Here is a 25,595-nt window from a genome sequence, read left to right as displayed (position 1 = left end):
GAAGTACCAACAACATATTTTAATGTTAATAAAGTTTACCATACAAAGCTGTGGAAGAATCAAAATAATATTCTTGTTGCACCCCAAAATTCTAATTCATCTTTTAACAAAAATAATATTGCCTATTGATTCATCTTTTGGTTCTCCTCACACCCAAGAAGTAAAATACTTTGCAAATAGCAGAGTGAATTCTAGCATCTGTGCATGTCTATCTCTAATTCATTGTATTTTTCTACTTTGAAGATCAAAGTGTAATATGCAAATTACCAGTGCAACATAGTTAGAAAAATAATACCTAATTGTGATTTTATTTCCTCAAAAACATATGGAAAATTAATCTCATAGACCTCTGTCACCAGAAATCCTAAAACTGAACAAGAAAAGAAATTTATATCTTATTTTATATATGTTGGAGAGTGGGAGAAAGCTAGCACTGTGTTTTATAGCTTGAGACTGCTAATTAGCCAACCTAAAACTAAAATGAGATAGTGAAGGGGAGCAAAATATGCCACTTTGACATGTGGACTATTTTGAGCTGAAGTCAGTCAAGACAGAGAGCTCAAGATAAACATATACCTCTCCTTTAACTGTACGTAAAAGAATTTGGGTAGAGGCCCTGGCCCAGAAAGAGAGTTATTACCAGAAATAACTAAGTACTGAAGGATCTAACTATACGGCAAGGCAAACTTCTAATTACCAAACATCTGCTCTTCTTACTGTCCTGTGAATTAGCCTCCTCCCATTAGAAGCCCCAGGCCCCTGTGCCATTCTTTAGCTCAGGATGGCATATAAGCCTCAACCACCCTACTTTGCCCTTGAGTCTCTTATCTTTTAGGCTCCCATATGTATGAAATTAAATTGTTTTTCTCCTTTTAATCTGTTCTATATGAGTTTAATTATTAGATCAGCCAAAGAACCTAGAGGGGAAGAAAGGGACATTTTTCCATCCCTACAAGAGAAAAGACACTAAATTTAATACATAATGTAAGCTGTTTAGGATCTTAGATTATCAGGCAATATACTTAATGATTTCTAAGTTGTTGTTTTTAATCCAAACTAGTGGTTTATATGACTTAGATGACAGATTTGTTCTTCAGGGAATAGATTAAAATGCCTTAAATATGGGCTCTGAATAAATTTCCAATGTCTGCTACCATAACACTCTACTTATATAGCTCATTTAGAATATTATCAGAGGCAATCTTCATTTGAACTGCTTCTTGCAAAATAGACATGCATAGTTTAAAATGAGGCATACCTAAACATCAAGGGAATAGTGCTGACACTCCAAAATTGCACTCAGTTCTTCTATCATTCAGTTATGATAATAAAATCGGTAATATAAAACATTCTGCTTTGCCTTTATTCTTAAAAAGGTAGAGGCCAAAGCAATTTTTCTTGAAAATTGGCATAGTGACATCAAACATTCCCACCCTTTGTGGTAATAAACAATGCTCCAGATTCCTGAAAAGACCATTAAAGAAAAACTCAGACAACATTCATTGTTACTAAATGTATATATTTCTCCTATAAGATCAGGAAAATACATTAGTATAAATGTGTAAATATATTTTTAAAAATATCCAAAGCCTGTCTATAAAATGAGAGGGAAAGAAAAATTTTTTAAAAAGCATACATCTACAAGCATAAAGAGAGCAGGAGAAGAAAGTGGAGCAAACTCAAGATGCTAGCAAATTTGGGGAAGCACTTCCTTGCTTTATGACAAAACCAAAGTTCTCAGGCTCACTCATATGACCAGCTGAGGATCAGGAATAAAATGTTCTAATGAGTTGTGGTTACTTTTAATGTGGAATGATACTTAGCAAGGAACATCTAAGTGCTAGTGAGATATTATGATTTATAATAAGGAATATATACTTGTTCTTTATCCTAGGAATTTCCTAAGTGATAAAGATGTCTTTGGTTATGTTAATAAGGTGACTTTTGGAAAGTCTTTGGGCAATGTAAGGATAGGAGCTATTTGGGGAGGGGGAAAACCAACCTTGTGAGCTGAGGGTTGGTATGGTTGATTAAATCACTGGTCATTGATAACTAATTCAACTTCTAGCCCCTCTTCCCTCCCCATGAGTGGCTGCATTTTCTGAAACAAGATCATGAGGATATAAAAAAAATGATCAAAAAAGAAGAGTAGCGTTAAATATATTTTACAACATAGATCAAAAAACTTATCTCCCTAAGTCCTGTCTTAGGAAGCTGTAGGAGGTTATCCTTTACTAAAAACAAGAAAGCAAAGCAAGGAAGATTATGATACAAGATCTACAATGCTAGGGGTTAAACATCAAAGAGAAGAAGAGAGAGGTCTCTAGGGAGTAGCTGTGTTAAGAGGGTTATGGACAAGGATTCTAGAGGGCGGTAGGAGTTAACAGTCTTGAGTTCTCATCTTAATTCTAACTCCTAGGATATCTGACAATGATGGTCACACCATCTTCTTGATGCTTTCTGCCCTTCTTTGTATCTTTTTCTTTGACTTACACTGTAAATATTGCTGCTATCCATGGCCCCCAGTGCTCTACCTGATGTGCCTCATCTATTTCTCTAGTCACGAGCCATAACAAAATCATTAAGCTATGCCATATATATATACATATATGTATATATATATTACACTTTGTAAGTTAAATCCATTCAAATTCCCAATCCCCATTAAGTAAAACATTATATAACCAAAATCCATCAGCTCCCATACCCCACTCAGCGAAATAAAAGTCTGTCAGATGAACACCAGCCTTAAGCTTCTCAGAGGGATAAATTCCTCTTGTTCTTAAAAGAATATTAATGATAATAGCCAATACTAATTGAGTGCTTACCACATGCCAGGTATAATTCTATGTGTTTTGCATGCAGAACATCTTTTAATCTTTTAAATAAATATTTTATGGGGAAATTGAGGCTTATGAACATTTAGTAATTCACTTAAGTTTACGCACACTAAGTGGTGAATTGGGAATTAAAATTCAGGCTACTGAATCCAGTATTTGCCTTCATACTGATTTCCTGAATGCCTCACAACCAAATTAAACCAAATATTTGAATATGTAACAGCGAAGGGATCAAGAGCCACCAAACATACCTCTCTCATCTTTCTTTCTCAATTCATCTCCCAATATAAGTTACCTCTATCTGTCTAGTATCCTGAGATAGTATCTTGAGTCCATCAGATGCCTTCTTTGTTTCCCTTTTCCAATCATTAACAAACCATTGTTGTTTCAATCTATCTAACTAGATCTTCATTTATATCATCTTTGCCTCCTATCAGGACTCCATCATGGCTTGGTGGATTGGTTCAGGAAGCACTTAGAAATCTAAGTGTAGATCTTGAACTCAGTGTTACAAATACAGATTTGGAATTTGTATCCTCAAAAAATCAATTCCTGAGTGCTTCCAAAGCATCAAGCCCAGTGTTAAGCCCTGGATAGAAATGATATTTGAAAACATGTAAGAACATGAAGGAGAAAGTGTTCACAGAAGAAAGGACTGAGATAGTGGCAGTATGACCAACTTTGATTTCAATTCCTCTCTCCCTTTCCCCCTTCCTTATTTTCATTCATTCCATTCATTCAGTAAATATTTGTTGAATATCATTGATATATAAACCTATAAATAGGTTTATACCCTAGGCTGAGTATACAGGGATAATTGAGTCGAAGTTCAGACCCTCAAGGATCTCATTTAATAGATGTGATATATATGTAAACAATAATTATAATGTACTTGACATAGCTTCTACCTAGTAAATGCTATGAAGAAGGAAACTATTGGTAAATCAAGCTTATCTCCAATGATTTCTGGCCATCCAACCTAGATCATGAGAGACACAAAGATCAGGTCAACTCCAATGCAAAAGCATTTAATTTACACAGACATTCCTTTCTCACAAGCAGATGCATGTGCACATGCATGCACAAACACATAGTGATGAAGTGATTTTGTATTGTCTCTTAAATTTTTTTCTTAAAAATTAAGATAACATTTAAATTTTGACCTTAAAGGTAATTTCAGGAACTGAAAATAAATATATTTTTTAAAGATTTATTTATTTATTTTAGATAGAGCATGGGAGTTGGGGGCACGGTGAAGAGGAACAGAGAGAGAGGGAGAGAAAAACCACAAGCAGACTCCCATCTGAGTGCAGAGCCTCACACAGGGCTCAGGACCCAGAGATCATAACCCGAGTCAAAACCAATAATCTGCTACTTAACTGACTTAGCCACCCAGGCACCCCTGCATACTCTTTCCATGATAATATACTGAAATGAAACCCTTTTCCATAAATTCTCATGGGACATTTACCTGTACTTTCCTACCAAATCCTCCCCTTCAATAGTCTTTCTTTTTTTTTTTTTTAAAGATTTTATTTATTTATTTATTTGACAGACAGAGATGACAAGTAGGCAGAGACGCAGGCGCAGAGAGGGGGGAGCAGGCTCCCTGACGAGCAGAGAGCCCCATGCGGGGCTCGATCCCAGGACCCTGGGATCATGACCCGAGCCGAAGGCAGAGGCTTTAACCCACCGAGTCACCCAGGCACCCCCAATAGTCTTTCTTACCCCCCATAAATAGCTATCCCATCCTGTTTCATGTTCAGGTTAAAACTGTTTAAACTTTTTTTAAAAACTGATTTTCTTCACTCTCTCAGTCTCCATATGCAGTTCCTCTGTAAATTTTATTATCTGTACTTTCCAAACTATAGCCATTTTCCTTCAAGTCCATGGCAACCAACCTGGTTCTAGAATCCACCCCCCCACACACACACCCAACCTGGATTATGACACTGTCCTGTAGTTCACCCCTCAAACTCTACTTTTACAACCTACATTATAAGTTACATTGCTTCCAGACACACCTGAAAACACTCAGTCTCCTAACCCACCAGGAAGCCAAAGGCTTTATGGTGGTCAGTAGTTTCTACCTAATTTGTCCTGCCACAGTACTGTTTCACCTGTAATTCATAGTACTCACCCCCAGCCACTCTAAACCAGGGACCCTGCTGTCCCTGGAACACAAAATCCTTCAGCAGGACTTCTGTACATTTTCTTTCTGCCTGGAGTTTTGTATCTCTTCCCTCAGCCTTCTTATATCTCCCTTTAGAGAGGTTTTCTCAGAATCCATTGCACATAATAGCATCCACCTTATTCATCTTAGCAACCATCACTATTTGAAATTCTATATTCTAAGTTTCAGAGAGAGAAGACAAGTTGACAAATAAGTACAGAGAATGTCAAAGAGTTTGCTAAATGTTTCCTTGTTCAGTTTCACACATCTGGATCACAGGGCCTTATGATTAAAGGGACATTTTTCTTTCCACTGCCATGTTTAAAAATCTAGAGCACATGATCTGTAATATGTGCTCAATAAATCATAAATTAATTAATGTAGACTTTCTGTGTATTTCTGTCAAAACATGTTTCCTTAAATATAAATGACTTTTTAAATGAAGGACAAGAACTTAATGCATAGACATAATATTCAAAATATTTATTCACCGCCTGACATAATAGCTGTAGAAAATTTTAATAATAAGATCAAGATCTAACTGGGAACCTCCAAGTTCCTGGGCTCCCCTGCTGGACCTGTGGAATCAGAAACTCTAGCTATGAGTCCCAGCAATCTGTTTAGGTGATCTGATGCAGTATGCTAATGAGTACATGATATCAAACAACTAACAAAAAATGTAACCCACTTGAATCTTCATTTTAGATCCACATGTCTATTCTCTAAGTGTAAAGCGTAGGCTTCATATTCAATTTTGCAGGAAGGATTAGTGGTTGTAGGGCCATCTAATTGCTCTATCATTGGCTATTGTTTTAGAAGTAAACATTTTTCAACCAGAGGTTGAATATAAACATGATTAAACCAATATCTCATTGTTGGACCAACCGGCCCCAGCAACAATGCAATTATTCAGGAATGGCTTCGTGTTCTCTCACATCCTCCATTCTGCCCTCACACAGCGGCCTCTTTGGCCACTCACCACCTGATAGGCCAAGCTTTCTCAACTGTTCCATATTTCTACATGCAATTCTTGATGCCTTTATCTACCTCTAATTTGTTGTTGTGTGAACAACTTCAGATTAAATGTCACCTCTTTTCAAAAAGCTGTCATCCTCTCTAAGCAAATAGTCATTCTTTCTTCTGTTGCCATGGCACCTGTATTATATTCAAGGCCATATTTATTAGCTTACATAATTGTTTCTTCCCTCAAATGATAATCTTTTAGGGAAGAAAAACTATGTTGTGCTGTGCCTCTTACACTGTACAATACTATGCTTGCTTGTCACATAGCTGGCACTCAATAGATATTTGTTGAATCTTGGAAGGTTATTTTAGCAACCATATATCTCTGGTGGGATGGTACCAGAGTGCCAACTATTCTTCCTGAAATGAAAATAAATTAAAAAATTCAATATACGTTGTCTTGCTAGAAAGTTATGATAAGCCCTAAGAACGAATAAATCAGGTAACTAATACATTTGCCTATCAGCTACAGATATTTTTTCCCTAGGAAGAATCATTCTCATTGGTAAATACTTAAATTTTCTGGCTAAATATGCTTGCCACTAAGACCATTCTATACTATATAGGTAGAGCAATCAATAATTCCAATTTTCTCCTAAAGTATTTCAGAATACAGTAGCTTAAAGAACAAAATGTGTACTTTTTAAAACTACCTAGAGTTATTAGAGCACAGTAGTGAGTTAATCAAGTACATATTTCTAAGAAAGATCTGCAAAGTAAACAATAAATTGTCTTTCATTAAAAATAGTGAGACCTATCACAATCCAATTTTCCTTTCACTAACTGAATGATATTCTTTGTTACTTTGGTACTTTGCAAAGATTGGATTCAAGAAAGCATTCAATGGAATGGTTCTCTGTGGATTAGACCATTAGCATAATTATCTAAATTACAAACACAGACACATCATTCTAGAAGTCATCTTAACATATATGTTAAGGAGTCCACGATGCCAGTAGGGCAATAGTTCATATTTCTCACAAAATTATTTAAATAAATGTTTAAATTCTCTCTTATACATGATAATTTGTGATTAATGAAAATATAAATTAATAATAACAAATAAAAATACTCACAATTTAGATAATTATATTGATAACTAGATTATGTCACTCACCAAAACTCAGCATGTGCATGTATTACCATTTAATGTATTAGAAATCATGTGGAAAAACTCAATTAAAAACCTTTCTCAACAATGGTTGAGTTTTCATGTTACTAAACATTTAAGGTAGATTATAAGGCATCTGTTGGTATTGCGAGCATTAATCACTTTCCATTCTCAAGTTTTCAATGTCCTCAAAGCCCCTTACCATTTCTCATAAAACTTAGCATTTTGGGGATGAATCCTGAGAAAAATGCAGCACTTGGTAGATGGAGTAGCTGTCACAATAGTAACGGATATAGAAATGTTACAGGTTTTAGAGTCTGATTTCTTGGGTCCCAGCTTCATCTCTTCCATTTACCATAAGCAAGCTACCTACACTCATATTTAGCTCATCTTAAGTACTATTTCATGAGGTTACTGGAGCAAATAACCATAAAAATATAATTCAATAGGGTAATTAATATGAGAATATATAGGAATAAAAGTTACTAATCTTCAAAATTTCTGAAATGAGGATGTCTATAGTTTTCTGTACTGATATTTACTTCACCAAAACAACTATACCCAATAAGTCAACTCTTACCAAAGCCTTGTATGGGCTTGTTGGTGCTCAAGAAAGGCTTCCCCAAGATATACCACAGTGGCATATAGTTATTTTGAATTAAAGCTACTTAAGAAAATGTCAGAGCAAGAATACGCTGACCTTCCTTTGTTCCCTGAAAGCAGAAAATAAATCTCTCATGTAAAAGATATCTTCCCTGTACCAAGAGATAAAGAGATGCTCTTACCATCAGAGACAGGGAATTCAGGGCTAAAGAAGCTATACAAACAAGAGGTTGTATAAACAAACCTTGTTGCTTTTACTAATTTATTACTCTAGCCCAAATTCTGTAGAATTCCTCACCATTTGAAACTACCAAACATAGGTTTTTCTTTATCTTGTCATTTCCTTTGTCTAAAATGTATATAAGCTGCAGGCCTTGGTCATTTCTTTGGATATCAGTTTTATCATTGGTCTTCCTTGTGCATGTAATTTACCTTTGTTTTTTTTTTCTCCTGTTAATCTGTCTCAATTTAATTCTTAGACCAGCCAGAAGAACATTGAAGGGCAAAGGAAAATTTTCTTCCCAATAGCTGCTTATCATGCTCAGAGATACAGTGCATTGCCCTTCATCTTCTAGAGTAATCTAATTCTTTCTGGAATCAATTAGTAGGGAGAAACAGGAAGCCAGGGGCATAACGATGACTTTATATCTATGATGATCCTCCCATGACACAATATTTCTAATCTATCACCTCTGTTAAATCAAGCCCTTTGAGTAACAGTCCTATATAAATTTGTTAGTTATATATAAGTTTCAAATTGACACAGAGGAAATATACATATACTGTCACCTCTTTCACCGAAACAATGTTTTGTTTCTAAGTCTCATTATCTTCCTTTTGCATAATGAAACTGTTTGATTCATTTTAAACTGAGTGTGTGTCCATGCCTGTTTGTGCGTACGTGTTAACGGCATGGATTGGCATACAGAGTGTAGCAGGATAATAAAACATAAATAAATGTTCTATCCTCCTTCTTCCATCCAAAGAAAGTAGCCAAAACCAGAAAGACGTGAGCAGGCATCAAGGAAAAGTTTCCTCTATATAGAATTCCTTCAGTTCAGCAAATATATTACACAGTTAAAAAAAAATGGCAATATTTTATGTTTATGTTTTAGTATTTACGTTTTCTTACAAAGTAGACATGGACATATAAGGAAAAAAAGACTCAAAGAATTTTTTATTTTATGTTTACCTTTCTTTCCAAAGTGAATTCAAGTGCAAATATAATTATTTCCTCAAAGGCTTCATGATAGAGAGCTGTGTAAAGAAGCCTGGTTTACTGATTCACAATTTTGGTGTTAATTTGCATGACATAAGGCTTATCATGCTGGCTAGGATATAAATAATAATAAATTCTTGGGAAAAGTTTGTTATACTAGTTAATTCTGCCTTGTGCTATCATTATCCCAAGAGGGTAAAATCTGGCTTTTTAGTTATAAATATGTATTGTTGTAGCAATGAAGACATAAATGCATTATCATATCATAGGCCCTTGTGAAGTTCATAGATAAAACTAATTACATATTTCTACTTCATTTAAATAAAATATCAAGTTGTCTACTCCTTTTGGAAGGATCATACAGAAAAGTGTATTTAGAGGATAGAAATAAAGATAATCACTAAATCCAATGTAGGATCAAAACTGGCATATAACTCACTGGGAAATGGTTTAAATCTTTCAATTGATCTAGTAGTAAATATTTTCCCCTACAGATTGCTTTTTCTCCAACACAAACATCAAGCAAGTTTTATGAAAAGATTATTTTTGGTCATAATTTCAAGTGTACTTTCCTTAAATAAGCTTGTGTGAATGAACCTGTGTAATTCTTAATATGTGAATTATATATGTCATAAACAGTAAACAGTTATAGGATTATAAAAGACCTACAAATTACATGAATAGAATATTTACCTTGAATTAATCTTACCTAACAATGGCTTTGTGTTTATGTGGAGGAAAATAATGTTTGCTTATCTTTATAGAATAGATGTGATAAATCATGTTCTAGTAAAAATTTTTGGAATTGAAGGTTAGTAGAAGACTTATTTTGAAGAAGAGACAGGGTCTATTTTAAAACGGTACTAGGAAAGTGAGAAGTCAGTTGGATTTACTACAAAGGTACATTTGGCTTCAATTGACACAAAATGATAAGACTTTCTTTAATCATATTTTCTTCCTTAAGTATTCCTTATATAATTTTACATAATAATAGGGAACTACTTTGTAGTCTCTTTTTATTTTACAAACATTATATAAATGAATGAGTGTGAGTCTCACTGTTAAACACTTTAAATCATCTTATTGATTTTTATTATTGTTTGTGTGTTACTCTAATTTACCACACCAATGATAATTTGTCACTGCTTTTTCTTTTTAAAGTCCTCTTCAACACATTCTTTTTCATTCAGAATTTTTCCTCTTTCCTTAAACTTAGCAGATACTTAATTTCTGTACTATTGTCCAAAATGCATTTAGTATATTTAGTTAGTACACTGGTACTGATCATTGGGGTTACAAAGAAAGCATATTCCTGCTTTCAGTGGTTTCCAATTATCTCAGCGAAGAGTGTTTTTCTCTTTGATGATCCTTCTTTTAGAGTCTATCAGGTACAACTTTCTTCATAAAGGTTTTCAGATTCATTCTAGCCCGCAGTACTGCTATCTCTCACCACTGCCCATTCGGCTACTCCATTTAGCAATAATCCAGTATCCCCCAAACACGTAGGTTACATGAGATCTGAAGATTCAACTTCAACTAATCTTGTGTCTCCTACAGGCCTGGAGTTGTGCTGAACACCATGTAATAACACAATAAATATGTGCTAAGTGACATATGTGCTATGTTTATCTTTTGGTATTATCAATGGTTTTAAACTGAATCAATTGGCCTTTTCTTAATCCTCAAAATTAGATACAAAAACTTAGTCATTACTTCAAGTCCTGACTAGAAAAAAAAAATCAGATAACATGGAAAATATATTTTAAGGTTTTCTAAATGAAAGATCAACACACACACACATATATATTTTATCTCTAAATACTTTTTCCTGTCTTTATAAATTTATTTCTATTCCTGACATCTACTATATGTCCAAATATGAAACTTCGGTGACTCTCCTGATCCAATTTTAATAGGCTGAGGGAGAACACTTATAAAACAAATGAAGGAAGTAGAAGTTGGGTTTGGAGGAGGGGATACTTAGGAAAAAACAGTCAATGCACTCATGCATGTAATTATTTTGCAGCCTTTAAAATATGGGCACTCATAAAGATAGGGGAAAATTGCTCTAAGGCAGTGCCAACAATGTATTCAAAGAAGACAGCATATCAAACTATGGTTTGTATATTAGAATGTGAGTTGTGGTAAATGATACTTGAAATGTCAATGTACAGAGAGTAATGACCTATTTAGATTTGTGGGAATGAGAATTTGCAGTGTTTGTGTCAGGTTCATCTACATACCTTATTAAAACAACTCATTGATTTAATTCAAAGATTCAGAGTATTATATCACATTTATTATTTCAAAAGATCTCTTTATGATTCTGATTTGTCCATATATTTGTTTGAAAGCTTGTATCTATTGAATGTTTTGAACTTTCAAAATTAAGAAGATTTTAATGAGACCAGTAAATTTAGCAATTAAAACATATACAACAATCTGGTAAACATACTCTGAAATTAGAAATTCCAATTGTGCATATTTCTGAGTTTATTTTTCATTTCTTCTCCTTCAGTAGTGTTATAACTTTTTTTATTATTTCTATCCACTTAGTTCAAAAAAAGTTGAGATTTTTAAAATAGTATTCCTTTTTTTAAGTTTATTGTTTAAAGTTCCATAATGGCTAATTGAACATAACAAAAAAAATAAAGTTCTGTAATAGCAATTCATTAATTGTCAATTCAGTAAGTAAATAGAAATGAAATTTCCTTAGTTAAAATTCAGTAACTTTACTTCTTGCTAACATAGTAAAGACTACCTGGCAAAATTCTGCTATCAAATACCACAAACAATGGATGATACTTGAAAACCTTTTATAATGGTAATGGGAACACTTTTTATACTGCTTCTCCCAGTGGATTGTTTTGGATTCATTATCAAAACTTTTATAAAACAAGACAGATCCATGGATAAAGTGATCCACATATATTAAGACTTTTAGGCATTGTGGTAGGAATCTTCACATATCCTCACCCTGTTAATCCTCACAATCACATGAAATGACCATTATCAGCCATTTTTGCTCCTCTTAAAGCTTGAATATAGGGACCATATTTTACTAGCTTTATATTTCAATCATTGGGTGTTGATTCTTCAGGTAAACACCCAATATATATATGTACACGTATACATGACTGTACAAAAATAGTTCACAAAGCACTGATTTGCTGAAATTCAGAGTTAATTAAATGTAAATCCAAGTCTTTCTAACCTCAAAATGTATATAAAGCTCTTTACATGGTACTCTTAATGCTAGTTTTCAAAGTAAGAATATTTTACTCTGTGTTCACATATAATTATCCAGAGTTGTGCTGTCTATAGAATATAAATTAATTTGCATGTATAAAATAAATAAATATTGTTAATAGTATGGGTTGATGCCTGCAGAAAAAGAGGATAAACTTCTTATCTTAAATTATTTGACACGTGCCCTAAGTGATAGGGGCCAAATAGACCCAAGGCAGTTGTATCAGTTTTTCTTGAACTAGGAAAGACTAAGAAGGACAAAAATATTATCACTTTCAGAGAGTAAAAATTCCCTTATGTCTTCTGCTACTATGTAACATATACTAGCTACTTGGTGGAAAATTGCAGTTACAATCCTTGGATGACTGATGTAATTAAAGAAGTTCACATTATCACTAAGATTCAAAGATATATTTTATCTAATTCAATAATTTCTCTTTATGTGTATTCTGCTGCTTCTTCCTTAATTAAAAGTCAGCATAACGTTCCCAAACTTGCTCAGCTAAAACAATGACACTAAGAGTAAAACAATATGGACATTTACATTTACCCAGTACATAGTTCATTTTGAAAATCAGTCACTTACCTTATATCTTAGAAATAACAAAATATTCTTACCTTAGAAAACTGTGCATTTATCCATTTTGTGAATGTTTTCTTTTGAACATCTTCTCTTTCATCTATAATGTAAAATTTAAGAAAGATTTAAGAGGTAAGAAAGAATTCTGAATATCACATTTTACAACAAAAATAACTCAATTATTACATATCAATGTTATTTTATATGTGGTGTTAAATTCATCAATAATGAAATTAAACATAAGTGATATTGGTATTGGTCATCCAAACTAAAAAAAATGAGATGTCTAAAATAATTGATCCAGTCAAATTTATGCTCATTCAAATACTGTATAAAGGCATTATAGAAAAGTAGTCTCTTCTGAATAAAGGAAATATTACTTATCCTCCTATGGTGAATAGATACTCTAGCATAATCAGAAGAGCCTATTATCTGTTATTTCTTCTGAAAAGTTATTCCTGAGCTTTTCCTCTTACAGACCATGTGAAATGATTTTCCCCGCTTTTGCAATACCGCCAACTCTAACATGGGCCCCCCTGCATAGCCACCTCCCATTATAGGAGAGGTTTCCTTATGATCAGGAACATGGTTTTGTATCCCAGAACCTAGCATTGTCTGCACAAACTAAGACTTCAGCAAATATTTAATAAATATGCAAACACTTTAGAGGAGGGATATCTTACAACTCCATAATTTTTAGTACCTCTTTTCATCCAAAAGTCAGAATTTCAAATCAAAATGCAAATGACACCCTTCATAGATTACATATAAATACTCAGAGGGAAAATCTCCAAGGACTTCTTACACCAATAGATTACAGTGGAAAATTATTAAGAAAACAGCTTCACAGAATTAATGCTTCTAAAAATTCTATTTTTTTCAAGTTGGAAATTAGTATGGAATTAAATGGGCAGAAAAATAATCAATCTTGATTCATTGAAAACCTTTTTTAAAGGCCAAAGCGTACCTTTAAATTACTGTAAATGCAATCATATTAATTAATATTCAATAAATGAGTGCATCTGAGACTTTAAATGGAGAGGTTTTATATTTTATTTACATTGGGTCAAAAGAACCCTTATGGAAATGTCCCAACAAAATAACCTCATTTGGTCTTGGATTCTTTTTCAGCAATAAATCTTGACTGCTTTTCCTGAAAAAGGATGATCCATAGTAAAGAATCATTTTCTATGACAAATGTATCCATGTACTAAGAAAATCTGTTTATCAGTAAAGCAAATTATTATTCTATAAGTGGATACTCTTTTTTTAAAATATTTTATTTATTTATTTGACAGAAATCACAAGTAGATGGAGAGGCAGGCAGAGAGAGAGAGGGGGAAGCAGGCTCCCTGCTGAGCAGAGAGCCCGATGCAGGACTTGATCCCAGGACCCTGAGATCATGACCTGAGCCGAAGGCAGCGGCTTAACCCACTGAGCCACCCAGGCACCCTATAAGTGGATACTCTTTTTTTTTTTCAATTTATTTATTTTCAGAAAAACATTATTCATTATTTTTTCACCACACGCAGTGCTCCATGCAAGCCGTGCCCTCTATAATACCCACCACCTGTTACCCCAACCTCCCAACCCCCCTATAAGTGGATACTCTTAAGTGATATGAAATAACAGTGGATAAATAATAAACCTAAAACTGTTCTCCTAGATGAGAAAATTTCATTTAGCATCACAAAATACTTTTCTTATTTAATTGTGTGGGTCCACAAACTACACTGCATGTGGGCAAATATCAGGATTACCCATCCAGTGCAGGATAATTCATAGCTACCGTATGGAGGTTTTTTCTTTGGTGACAGTATGAATCAATAAAAATATATAGTAATAGCTTCTGAAACTAATCTAGCCTTTTGTGAATATACTTCCCTAAATTCAATACTATCCTTTGATAATAATGAAATACATAAACAGAACATTTCAAATGGTCAATTTTTAACCGTTTTCATGGACTTGTTGTAGGAAGACTTGCCAATACATTTATTTCTCAATGAGAGATACACATTTTCCTGTGTTAATAACATTATTTGCAATTCCAGTAATTTTTCCCTACATGTGCATGCAAATCCTGTCAGATATGGGAGAGTAAATGAGTCATTTGAAAGCACACATTTAAAAGTTGTAAAACATGCCCAACCATCTTCACCAAAAGTTGAATAGGAAGATACCTGAAGAGATATGTTCCACGTACTTTTCAGTGAAAAGTAGGTAGTAATGCAATATTTTTATGGGTTTCAATTATATGTACAAAGAGTAATTTTTAGGTAGGCTTGAAGGCGGGAGGGAAACCTTGACATTATGTGCAAAAGAGTATGTATCTATTGTGTCAACAGCACTGGAAGTGAATTTTGTCATACAAATATCACTAGGTTTTCTTTTTCACTTCTTTCACTTTTAATACAAGAAAAATATGCCTTTAATGAATTACCTGCTTGTTTTATTTTGCTATATAACATTTGTTTTAACATGGTAAATATTAATATAACTGGCTTTATTATTATAAAATATATATCATTTATTAGTGTTTTATTGTTCACAGAGCTGTTTTACATGTCATCTCAATCCATATGTAATTTGGCATTTTACCTATTAAAAAAATACAAACTTGGAGTCCAGTCTCTCATGCTTTATCTCCTCCTCCGATTTCCCCCGATTCACTTTTCCTTTCCTTCTCCTCATGTCCTTCATGTCATTCCTTATGTTCCACAAGTAAGTGAAACCATATGATAATTGACTTTCTGGCTTGTCTTATTTCACTCAGCATAATCTCCTCCAGTCCTGTCCATATGATACAAAAGTTAGGTATTCCTCCTTTCTGATGGCTGCATACAAACTGAGGGTTTTGGAAGGGAGAGGGGAGGGGGGATGGGTGAGCCTGGCGGTGGGTATTATGGAGGGCACATATTGCATGGAGCACTGGGTGTGGTGTATAAACGATGAATCTTGGAACACTGAAAAAAGTAAAATTAAATTAAGATGTTAAAAAAATAAAAATTAAAAAAAAAATACAAGCTCGGAAGGAATAAAGTTAGTAAGTGACACAGATGAACCTGATACAGATTATTTGAATCAAAGTCCATGGCTTTTCATGTTAAGCAGTTCACATTATACTTGCATAGATAATATGGAATGGCATAAGATAATAAAAGTCACTAAAGTTGAATGTATTAACACCAATACAAAAATAACCATTATTTGAGAGCCTCTATTTTAAATAATCCAAAGAATTCTGTGTATGCTGTAACTTAATGTGAATGACATTCTGGAATTTTATAGTCTACAACCTGAATGCCTACATGGATTTATTCAGATTTATCCAGATTGGAAAACTGAACTTTCTTAAGATGTCAGATGATTCATTCATTAATATTTTAAATAATAATGTTGTTATATTTACTAGTTGATATTTAGTGCTCAATTTTTGTCATAGATTAACATTATGAAAAAATTCAAAAAATACTTAAATTTGTTAATATTAAAATTAATATTAACATTGATTATTAAAAAATCACCCCAAAGTTTTGTGTCTGCTCATCATTACAATCCCCATAGACATGTATTTTACATAACCACAATAATATTCTACCTTTTAAATTTATTTTATCATAAATATATGTTACAATTTCCTTTTGTTTGTTATTAGAGGTTTCACCATAATGAACATTTTCATGCACTCTCAGCTTCTGGTGTATAATTGTCACAGAATAAATAATTGGGTCAGCATTAAAAAAAATGTTTGTGGCTTTTACTAAATATTGTCATATTGCTTTCCCAGTGGCTGTACCTATTTTTAGTGGTACTACAAAGAATGGGGTTATGCTGCTGATAGGAGTTTTGTTGCTTTCATTTTTAAAGTGCTTGTGGCTTTATTAGATATAAGGAGATAGTTGGTTCTCATCATTAAAAAATGCCTATACAGACATATTTACATATTTTTTAGGGTTCACTGACCTCTCTGCAGAAGGTTCCTGTTACCATGAAATCCAAGTTAAGAATCACTATTATTAATTAAGCTATTTACTCTTAGTCAGCGAATGAATATATATTCCCAAGTGGTCGTATGTCTTTTAATTTTCATTTCATTTTTATTATGCTAAATTTTTAAATATTTATTTTATTTATTTAAAGATTCTATTTGTTTATTTGACAGAGAGAGAGTGCAGAAGCAGGGGGAATGGGAGAGGGAGAAGCAGGCTCCCCACTGAGCAGGGAGCCCAATGTGGGACTTGATTTCAGGATCTGGAGAAGGCAGACACATAACAGAATGAGCTATCCAGGTACCCCATATATTTTTATTAAGTCTATCCATTTCCATTGTTATTTCCCATGTAACCTAAAAGTTAACCATTTTATTTATTTATTTATTTATTTTTTAAGATTTTATTTGACAGAGAGTGATCACAAGCAGGCAGAGCAGCAGGCAAAGAGAGACAGGGAAGCAGGCTTCCCGCTGAGCAGAGAGCCTGAAACGGAGCTGGATCCCAGGACCCTGAGACCACGACCCGAACTGAAGGCAGAGGCTTGACCCACTGAGCTACCCAGGCGCCCTGACCCTTTTATTTATTTTTAAAGATTTATCTGTTTATTTGAGAGAGAGAGAGAACATGAGAGGGGATGGGGCAGAGAAAGAGGGAGAGAGAAAAGCAGGGTACTTGACAGGGGGCTTGATCCCAGGACTTCGCTGAAACCAAGAATCATATGCTCAAATGACTGAGCCCCTTACATGTCCAGAAAGTTGATACTTTCAAGCACAATCACTTATGTATCCATAGTTAATCTAAAGTGGATATACATAAATGTACATATATGATAAATTGCCATAGAGCTTATAGAGATTATTTTAATACCTTAATAAAATGTATGTGATTACAGACATGATCTATAGTAAGAGATATAAAATCAACAATAAAGAGAATGAGAAAAGAACAAAGTGAAATCTGTTTTACTAGGAAATGTTTATATATTCCTGTCTAGTCATTTCAAGAAACACATATTCTATTTTGTTTTGTCTAGAGTTTGTTTATAACTGATTTTCTTTTACTAATAAAAATATGCCTGAGTATATTCATGTGAATAGCAAAGAACAAAATCTCTGTTAGAAAAATTTACTTGAAAACTGTTCCCTGGAGATGTCAAGGAGTGAAGAACTGCACTTCATAAATTGCAAAAAGTGACCAACATTTTATTTTATTCTCTCTATGGGGAAAACTCATAAAATTAGCTTTCTACCATGACATGAAAATTGTATTTTGTCTCAGAATTAATTAACCCTTTCTAATAAAGTCATTTTTTTATCCAATAAATCTGGTCCTTCATATTTTCTAAAATTATTGCAATGACCTTTTGCCCTGTTATTAACTTTTATATTCCTGAGACCCTCAGTCTCCTATAAATGTAGGATAACTAAATTGTAATATTCATGATTTACAAGAGTGAGTTACTGCACAAAAATGATGGTGGCAAACTGAGAGAACATTAAATCAGGGGAATAGGCTTCCAGTCCCAGTGCAGGACTTATGAGAATGGTGGCCTTAGAACTGCCTGACCTTGGTCTCTTTATCTGTGAAATAAAGATATTAATTGCCTTTTAACTCATGGAGCTGTTTTTAAGATGCAATGAAACCGTCTGTTTATGTAGTAATTTATAGAATAATCATTTACAAAAAATAATTATTTACAGAATACCCAGTATCTGTTGGTCATTTTAGAGGTTACTGAGAAGGTAAACGGAACTCTGTTTTTACCACAGTTCACACCCTTGTAAAATACAGACGTATGCTAGATAAATATTAAACATTTTATATAAGCAAGGAACATATATTCAAAGGATATTATAGGAGCATAAAGAAAGGGATATGTAGCCTTATGGATGTCAGGGAAGACATTTTCTAGAAGGGATTGGCTAAGTTAAGTCTAGTAGGTGGAGCCAAAAGGAAAAAAAAAAAAAGAAGAAAAAAAAAGATGCAAAGGGAAAGATGAATCTTTTTTTTTAAGCTTTTTAAAAAAGATTTTATTTATTTATTTGACAGAGAGAGATCACAAGTAGGCAGAGCAGCAGGCAGGGAGAGGGGGAAGCAAGCTTCCTGATGAGCAGAGAGCCCGATGCGGGGCTCCATCCCAGGACCCTGAGATCATGACCTGAGCCAAAGGCAGAGGCTTAACCCACTGGGCTGCCCAGGCGCCCTGGGAAAGATGAATCTTTAAGACAAGATTGCGGGCATAAAGAATACAATAACATTGTATGATCCCAGTCATAAATGTCATCTAAAAAAATGAATAAACAAACAAGAAGCAAAATCAAAACTATAAATACAGAGAACAAACTGATGGTTGCCAGAGGCAAGGAGGCTGGGCAAAATGGTAAAGGGGAGCGGGAGATATAGGCCTCCAGTTTCAGAGTGAGTAAGTCACAGGAATAAAAAGCAGAGCATAAGGAATACAGTCAATGATATTGTAATAGCAATGTTATGGGACAGATGGTAGCTACACTTGTGGTCAACACAGCATCATGTATAAACTTGTCAGATAACTAAGTTGTACACCTGAAACTAATGTAACAAAGTGCATCATCTATACTAAAAAAAAATGCTCTTCATTATACTTAATTCACTTTTGCTGCACTCTAAAGTAGGAAGGAGGGAATAGCATGGGATGAAATTACAAAGGAAGTTGGGAGTGAGATCGTGGAGAGCCTCCAAGATATGACCCTATGTATGTGATCAGATAAGCCAATGTGAGTAGAAGCACTGAGAAACCAAAACAGAAAAACAACCCAGTTATATATACATCATGAATTATCCTCATTACACAGGCCAGTTCATTGTAATCTATGCCAGGAAGACATTTTAGAAAATGGCATTTCTTTGGGTGCTAGTTAGTATGTTAACTGAAAATCCTCATCACTTAAGTGACCCAGAATATACAAATTTAGAACTAGAAGAGGATATTAGACTTGGTAACAGTTTAGACACACATATAGTGAAGAAATTACAAAGGTATATGAGTTTATTTCACTTTAACGAGAGGACTATTCAGTAATATGGGGGGGGGTGGGTAACAGGGTCTCTATTCTCTGATTCCACCAAAAATGAGAAAAAGGGTAATGAGAAATGTGGAAGATTGAGGATAAACATTATAAACATTATAAGCAAGGATACATATATTCAAAGGATATTACAGGAGCATAAATAAAGGGATATGTAGCCTTATGAATGTCAGGGAAGACATCCTTTTCTAGAAGGGATTATGGTTATGTGATACTGTGGAACATTATGAAGGAAGGCCCCAAACTCAAGAAATAGTTAGAAAATGGATTTACCATGTTATTCATGCTTCAAAATGGCACTGCAAAGTGGAGAGTAGAATGGAGAATGGAATGAAAAATACTTTCTATTAAATCTGAGTAATAGCTTTTGATCATAGGATTACAGAATGTGAGGGCCGAAGGTGACATTCGTGGTTATTTCATAATGAGGAGGTCTAAAATAATTAAATTACTGCACAAAGAAGAGAAAAACAGTGTCAAAGAGGTTTCCTTACTTCTGGCTCACTCTACAATCAATGTAGTACAGTTTTCACTGCTCCTCACCCTACAAAAGTTGTTAATATTATCTATATCCTTTCTAATTTTCAAGACAGTGACTGTCTAGATTTCAAGACAGTCTAGATTTCAAGACAGTGACTGTCTAACTATTCCCAGCACTTAGCACAGAATATATTACACAATAGTGCTCATTAAAGGTGTTTTAAGTTAATGAAGACCAGATTTACTTTTCAGACTTCTGACTTTTGTGCTTTGCAGATACTAATTCTAGGGAGAGAAAAATGGTCCTTTAAAAAAGGTTCATGTCCCAATCCCCAGAATTTCTGAATAAGTTTTGTTAAAATTCATTTGTTTTTCAGTAAGTTAAAGTATTTTAAAACTCTTTGTTATGGCAAAGAGAATTAAGGGTGCAGATGAAATTAGATTTGGTAATCAGGTAATTTTTGATAGGGAGACTATCTCCGGTAATCCGGCTTGGACCAATGTAATCACCAATGTAATCAGTGTGCCCTTCAAAGGGGAAGAGGGCAGCATAAGAGGGACAATCTGAAAGAACGCAGCTTGACAAGGACTGGACCCAGTGTGGCTGGTTTTGAAGATGGAAGAAGAGGGCCATGAGCCCAAGAATGTGGGCAGCCTCCAAAATGGAAAAGATAATAAATAGATTCTCCCCTGCAGTCTCTAGAAGGCACATAGCTCTGATGGTCCTTAATTTTAGCTCAGTGAAGTCAGTTTCAGATTTGAGATCTGAAGAGCTGTTAGATAATAAATAGGAGTTGTTTTAAGTTGCCTTTAAATTAAGATAATTTTTATAGCATCAATGGGAAATTAATACATAATCTTTCCTCTTGAAGCTTATTAAGTCCAGTGACAAATATACACTGGTATCTACAAGGGGGTAGGAATACAACTGTGTAAAAGATAAGTTCTTACCCTTTTGCCTTTACTGCATAGTGAGAGAAACAGACACACACAAAACAAATATATAGCGGACATGCAGGTAAAGTTCTTTGCTAAAGAAAATACAGGGTTTTGTCAAAAGCATATAGAAAGGAACCTAACTTGAAAAAGCCAGTGCTTCCTTGATGAAGTGTTATCTCAGCTGAGTTCTGAACCTTAATTAAGAATATAGAAGCAGACAAGGTGAAAAAGAACCCCAGACAAAAAAGCAGGTACAACTACCAGGATATGAGAGGAGTATGGTATGTTCAAGGAACAAGAGAAGGAGGAGGAAGAGGACCAAAGTGGTGAGATAAGTTTAGGAAAAAGAGAAATAATTAACCAAATTGGGAAGAGGCTTAAACCTTAGCCAGAAGGCAGTTAGAAACCAAAGCAGAATTTTAAGTAGGAAAATGACAATACTGGTTTCTGTTTTTTAAATTTATTTTACTCTTTTTTTAACTACTTTTTAAAAAAATTTATTAACATATAATGTGTTATTTGCTTCAGGGGTATAGGTCTGTGAATCCTCAGTCTCACACAATCTACAGCACTCACCATAGCACTGTTTACTTTACTTTTAAAATGATTTTAAGTAATCCCTCCACCCAGTGTGGGGCTTGAACAAACAACCCTGAGATCAAGAGTCGCATGCTCTACTGACTGATCCAGCCGAGGCACCCCTGGTTTAGTTTTAACAATGAATTTTATATAATTATGTATCACATAATATATATTATAATCCATGGCCTATATTGGTGAATTGCAATGGGGCTAGAGAGAGGTAGATGCAGGCAATTACCTTTAATGGGTATTACTGATAAAAAGTGGTGATTGGGGCACTTGGGTGGCTCAGTCGTTAAAGGCCTACCTTCAGCTCAGGTCATGATCTCAGAGTCCTGGGCTCCTTGCTCAGCGGGGAGCTTGCTTCTCCCTCTCCCTCCTTCTGATGCTCCCCACCCCATCCCTCCTACCCCCAGCTTGTGTTCCCTCTCTCGCTGTCTCTCTGTCAAATAAATACATAAAATCTTTTTTTTTTCTAAAAAAAAAGAACTGGTTATTGATTATATGTAGAGGTAGGGGATTTGGGAGGAGTACAGCCAAAGCTCCTACTAAAATTGGAGTTTTGAGGTCCCAGGAAGAAGAGAACTTGGATCTGTATCTATAATGTGGGTATGGGAGGAACTGGGAAATGCCAACTTTCTGGTGTTTTGAGACAAAAAGAAAAAAATATGTAGAGTAGGCAACTGGATGTAAGAGTCTGAAGTGCAAGAGAGTAATCTGAGCTGAAAATAAAGATTTGGAAGATACAAGCCAACTGGCAGGTAGTAACTGAAGCCTCTGTTGTGAATGATGTTACAAGAAAGAGTATGCAAGCTTTCCAATCTTCTGAAATATTACTGTCTTCTGGTTCTCCTTCCAACAAAAGGGCTGTCTCCTGATCTGTCTCATTGCTTCTTTGCCATTCACCCTGGAAATACTGGCAATGCCCCAGGGTCCTTGTCTTGGTTCACTACATTTATTCTCCCTAAACAAAGTGACTTCTTACCACACCCCAACCACCACTACATATGGATACTGATGACACTGATACCTAAATCTTTATTTTTCATCTTGATTAATGTCCTGAGTTTCACACTGACAGAGCTGACTCAAGTTAATACCTCTACTTAGATGTCCTGTTGGTACCCTAACAATATCATTCATCTTCCCAAATAAAGTCACATAATCTTATTCTTCCTGAAAATAATGGCTTCATCATTCATCTAGTAACCAAGTAACTCTTGAGTCATTATTCAAGTTTGAGAAATGCTTGTCCTGAGGTTAAAGGACAGCTTATTTAGAATGGAAAATAAAGGCTTTTATAATTTGATTCCAAATACTTTTCTAAACTTAATATCCATCATGCCTACTGGCACTCACACAAATTCTTTACTCTTCTACCCACATACCTACCAGGTCTATTACAGCCACACAAGCCAAATGTCTCCATGAATAAGCCACATACTTTAGTCCTTTGTTCAAGCAGCCCCAGGAATATGTCTAGAACACTCTCTCTCTTAGGATCAAGCACAAACAGACACTTAAGAGTTGGCTGAATAAATCAAATGATTAATCAATGCTATAATTAAATCCCAGATCTACTAAGTCCCAGGCCAATGTTTTTCCCTCCACTTCACCATAATGCTTAAACTGCTCTGTTAATTATAAATCTTCAGTCTTAATCATCAACTCATTTCCAAAAATATCCATGGAGCACCCACTCTGTATAAAATCACTTTTCAATATCTTCTCCCAAAATTTGTCCTTGGAATTCCTGTATTTATTTTCATCACTATATAGAATTAAAAAATAGTAACAGGGAATATTTCTTGCAAAAATATCTGTCTTGACTTTTCTGGGTAAATTACATTCTAGAATATGATGAAATTGCTCTTCACTTCATCTTTCATTACTGTTGTGGCTTTCAACACCACACAAAATGCTATGGATGACCTATCCGATCCTTCACCTCCCCTGCAAATGTTGCTTCTTTCTCAAATAGGTCAATTGTTTTTTATTATAGGGAGGTGATGGACCCAGAAAATAATTTGAACAGCTGTGTCAGCTCATACTGGATAAAAGTTCTCATCTCCCATCCCCTGCCACTTAATCACAGAATTTACTCTATATTATGATAAATGACTAGAACCTTACATAATCACATAATTGTGCACTCACAAAAATAATCAATGACACCATATGTATGAGAAACACAATGTAGGAACTGTAGAAATATTTTTATATACATTTATAGAAGTTAGCATGAAATAGAGCATAATAACCACAAGGAATGAGGAAGAAGTATCATATTAAAGTAGGAGATAAATCAGAACTCCAAGAGTGTACAAAAAGGTGCTAGGTAGCATAACTTAGAAAACAGAGTGCCATTTTGGTATATGGTATGAATGGTTCATTCTTGTTCCCTTCAAATTCCATTCTGACACTAAGAATATGTATCAGATACAATGTAGGTCAGTGATTAAATGCATCCTTTCCAGCATCAAGTAGCCTGGGTTCATATCCCAGCTCCACTTCTCACAAGGTCCATGACCTTAGGCAAGTTACTTAATTCTTCTGTGTCTCATTGTGTCAATCTGCATCATGGTACAGAAATGTTAAGGCTAAATTGAGAGACTTATGATACATATTAATACTAAAAAAATTAAAGAAAAAAATAGAGAAAACTTATTAACCTTTATTCCAAGATGTACTATACTTCCTATGGACAAGCTGTATAAATTGCATTATCTTGTAAAAGAGACACAATTTCTAGGTTGCAGTCATATTAACAATTAATAAGATTTTTAAAGCATGATTTATAACTCTGCAGCAAATAGAGTCCTCTTGATTTGAAAATAAGGAAAAAATATGAAATAGTATTAGTATAAGTTATATCTCCTCATGTCTAGAAAATGAAATCTGTGCTTAGTAAGAATGAAGGAAGGAGACAATTAATATTTCTGTGGTACATTATAATTTATAAAGTGATTTCAAATATCTCATCTTGTTTGAATGTGACTATGTGGGTGTAAACTTGTTATGGTAAAAATAAGTTATTAATTAGTATGCAGGCTTGAAATATGTTTTAGTAGTGTGTCACTACTTATTTTTGAAGGAAGAGATAACTTATTTTTGTAAAACCATAATAACACTGAACTAATTATGGCAGAATAAATAAAAATAAGATCCCAAGGTCTGTGATGTAATTTGGAGGTGAAATTAATCACTTGGATACTGGTCTAAGCGCTAACCAGATACCTGTTTTCGTATCTCAACACAGCCCATTTTAATTTTAAAATATTAACTTTCTCTACTAAAAAATCAAAAAATCATCATTCCATGGTATATATTTACTTATGCTATTGGATTGTAAAACAGTTCTTTGCCAATACAAAGGAAAGCAATCAACCAAAGTGCACAATAGCCACTTCCAAATGTGTACGTCAATGAGATGCTTTATATACAGACAAAGGCTCAAACACAGAATCCTTTTTGGGGTGTATTATAAAGAGATATGTAAATCACGAGATGCATTTGCTAAACTTGCACTATGGAGTAAAGATTAAGAAAATGGTATAGTAGGTATAGTTAATGTCTCATGTTTTATTTCCTTGGTCCAATGCTGAGCTTATTCGGTGATGTTGAAGATATCCCACCTAAAGCATCCACATTTCTGCTTCTTTGCATTAAGACTTTTTCCAGATCTAGGGGAACTTGGTAGGCCCATCTGTGGCACAGCCAAGAAGTGACAGAGATT

The 25,595-nt window shown here is 34.3% G+C and overlaps 1 protein-coding gene across 7 annotated transcripts in view; it reads right to left on the bottom strand.

Annotated features, from left to right (window-relative positions):
• Positions 1–25,595, bottom strand: part of DMD (dystrophin) — a 1,990,807-nt gene that overhangs the window by 1,891,431 nt on the left and 73,781 nt on the right. For all 7 annotated transcript variants that reach the window (XM_044235639.1, XM_044235638.1, XM_044235634.1 and 4 more), the window contains exon 2: positions 12,837–12,898. In XM_044235639.1, the coding sequence (XP_044091574.1) occupies positions 12,837–12,898 (62 nt within the window). The remainder of the gene's footprint in view (positions 1–12,836; positions 12,899–25,595) is intronic.

Source organism: Neovison vison, chromosome X (genome assembly GCF_020171115.1).
Source record: "Neovison vison isolate M4711 chromosome X, ASM_NN_V1, whole genome shotgun sequence".
In the NCBI taxonomy this organism is placed as follows: domain Eukaryota; kingdom Metazoa; phylum Chordata; class Mammalia; order Carnivora; family Mustelidae; genus Neogale; species Neogale vison.
The sequence above is the reverse complement of the archived record's forward strand: the minus strand, read 5'-3'. Positions and strand labels throughout refer to the sequence as shown.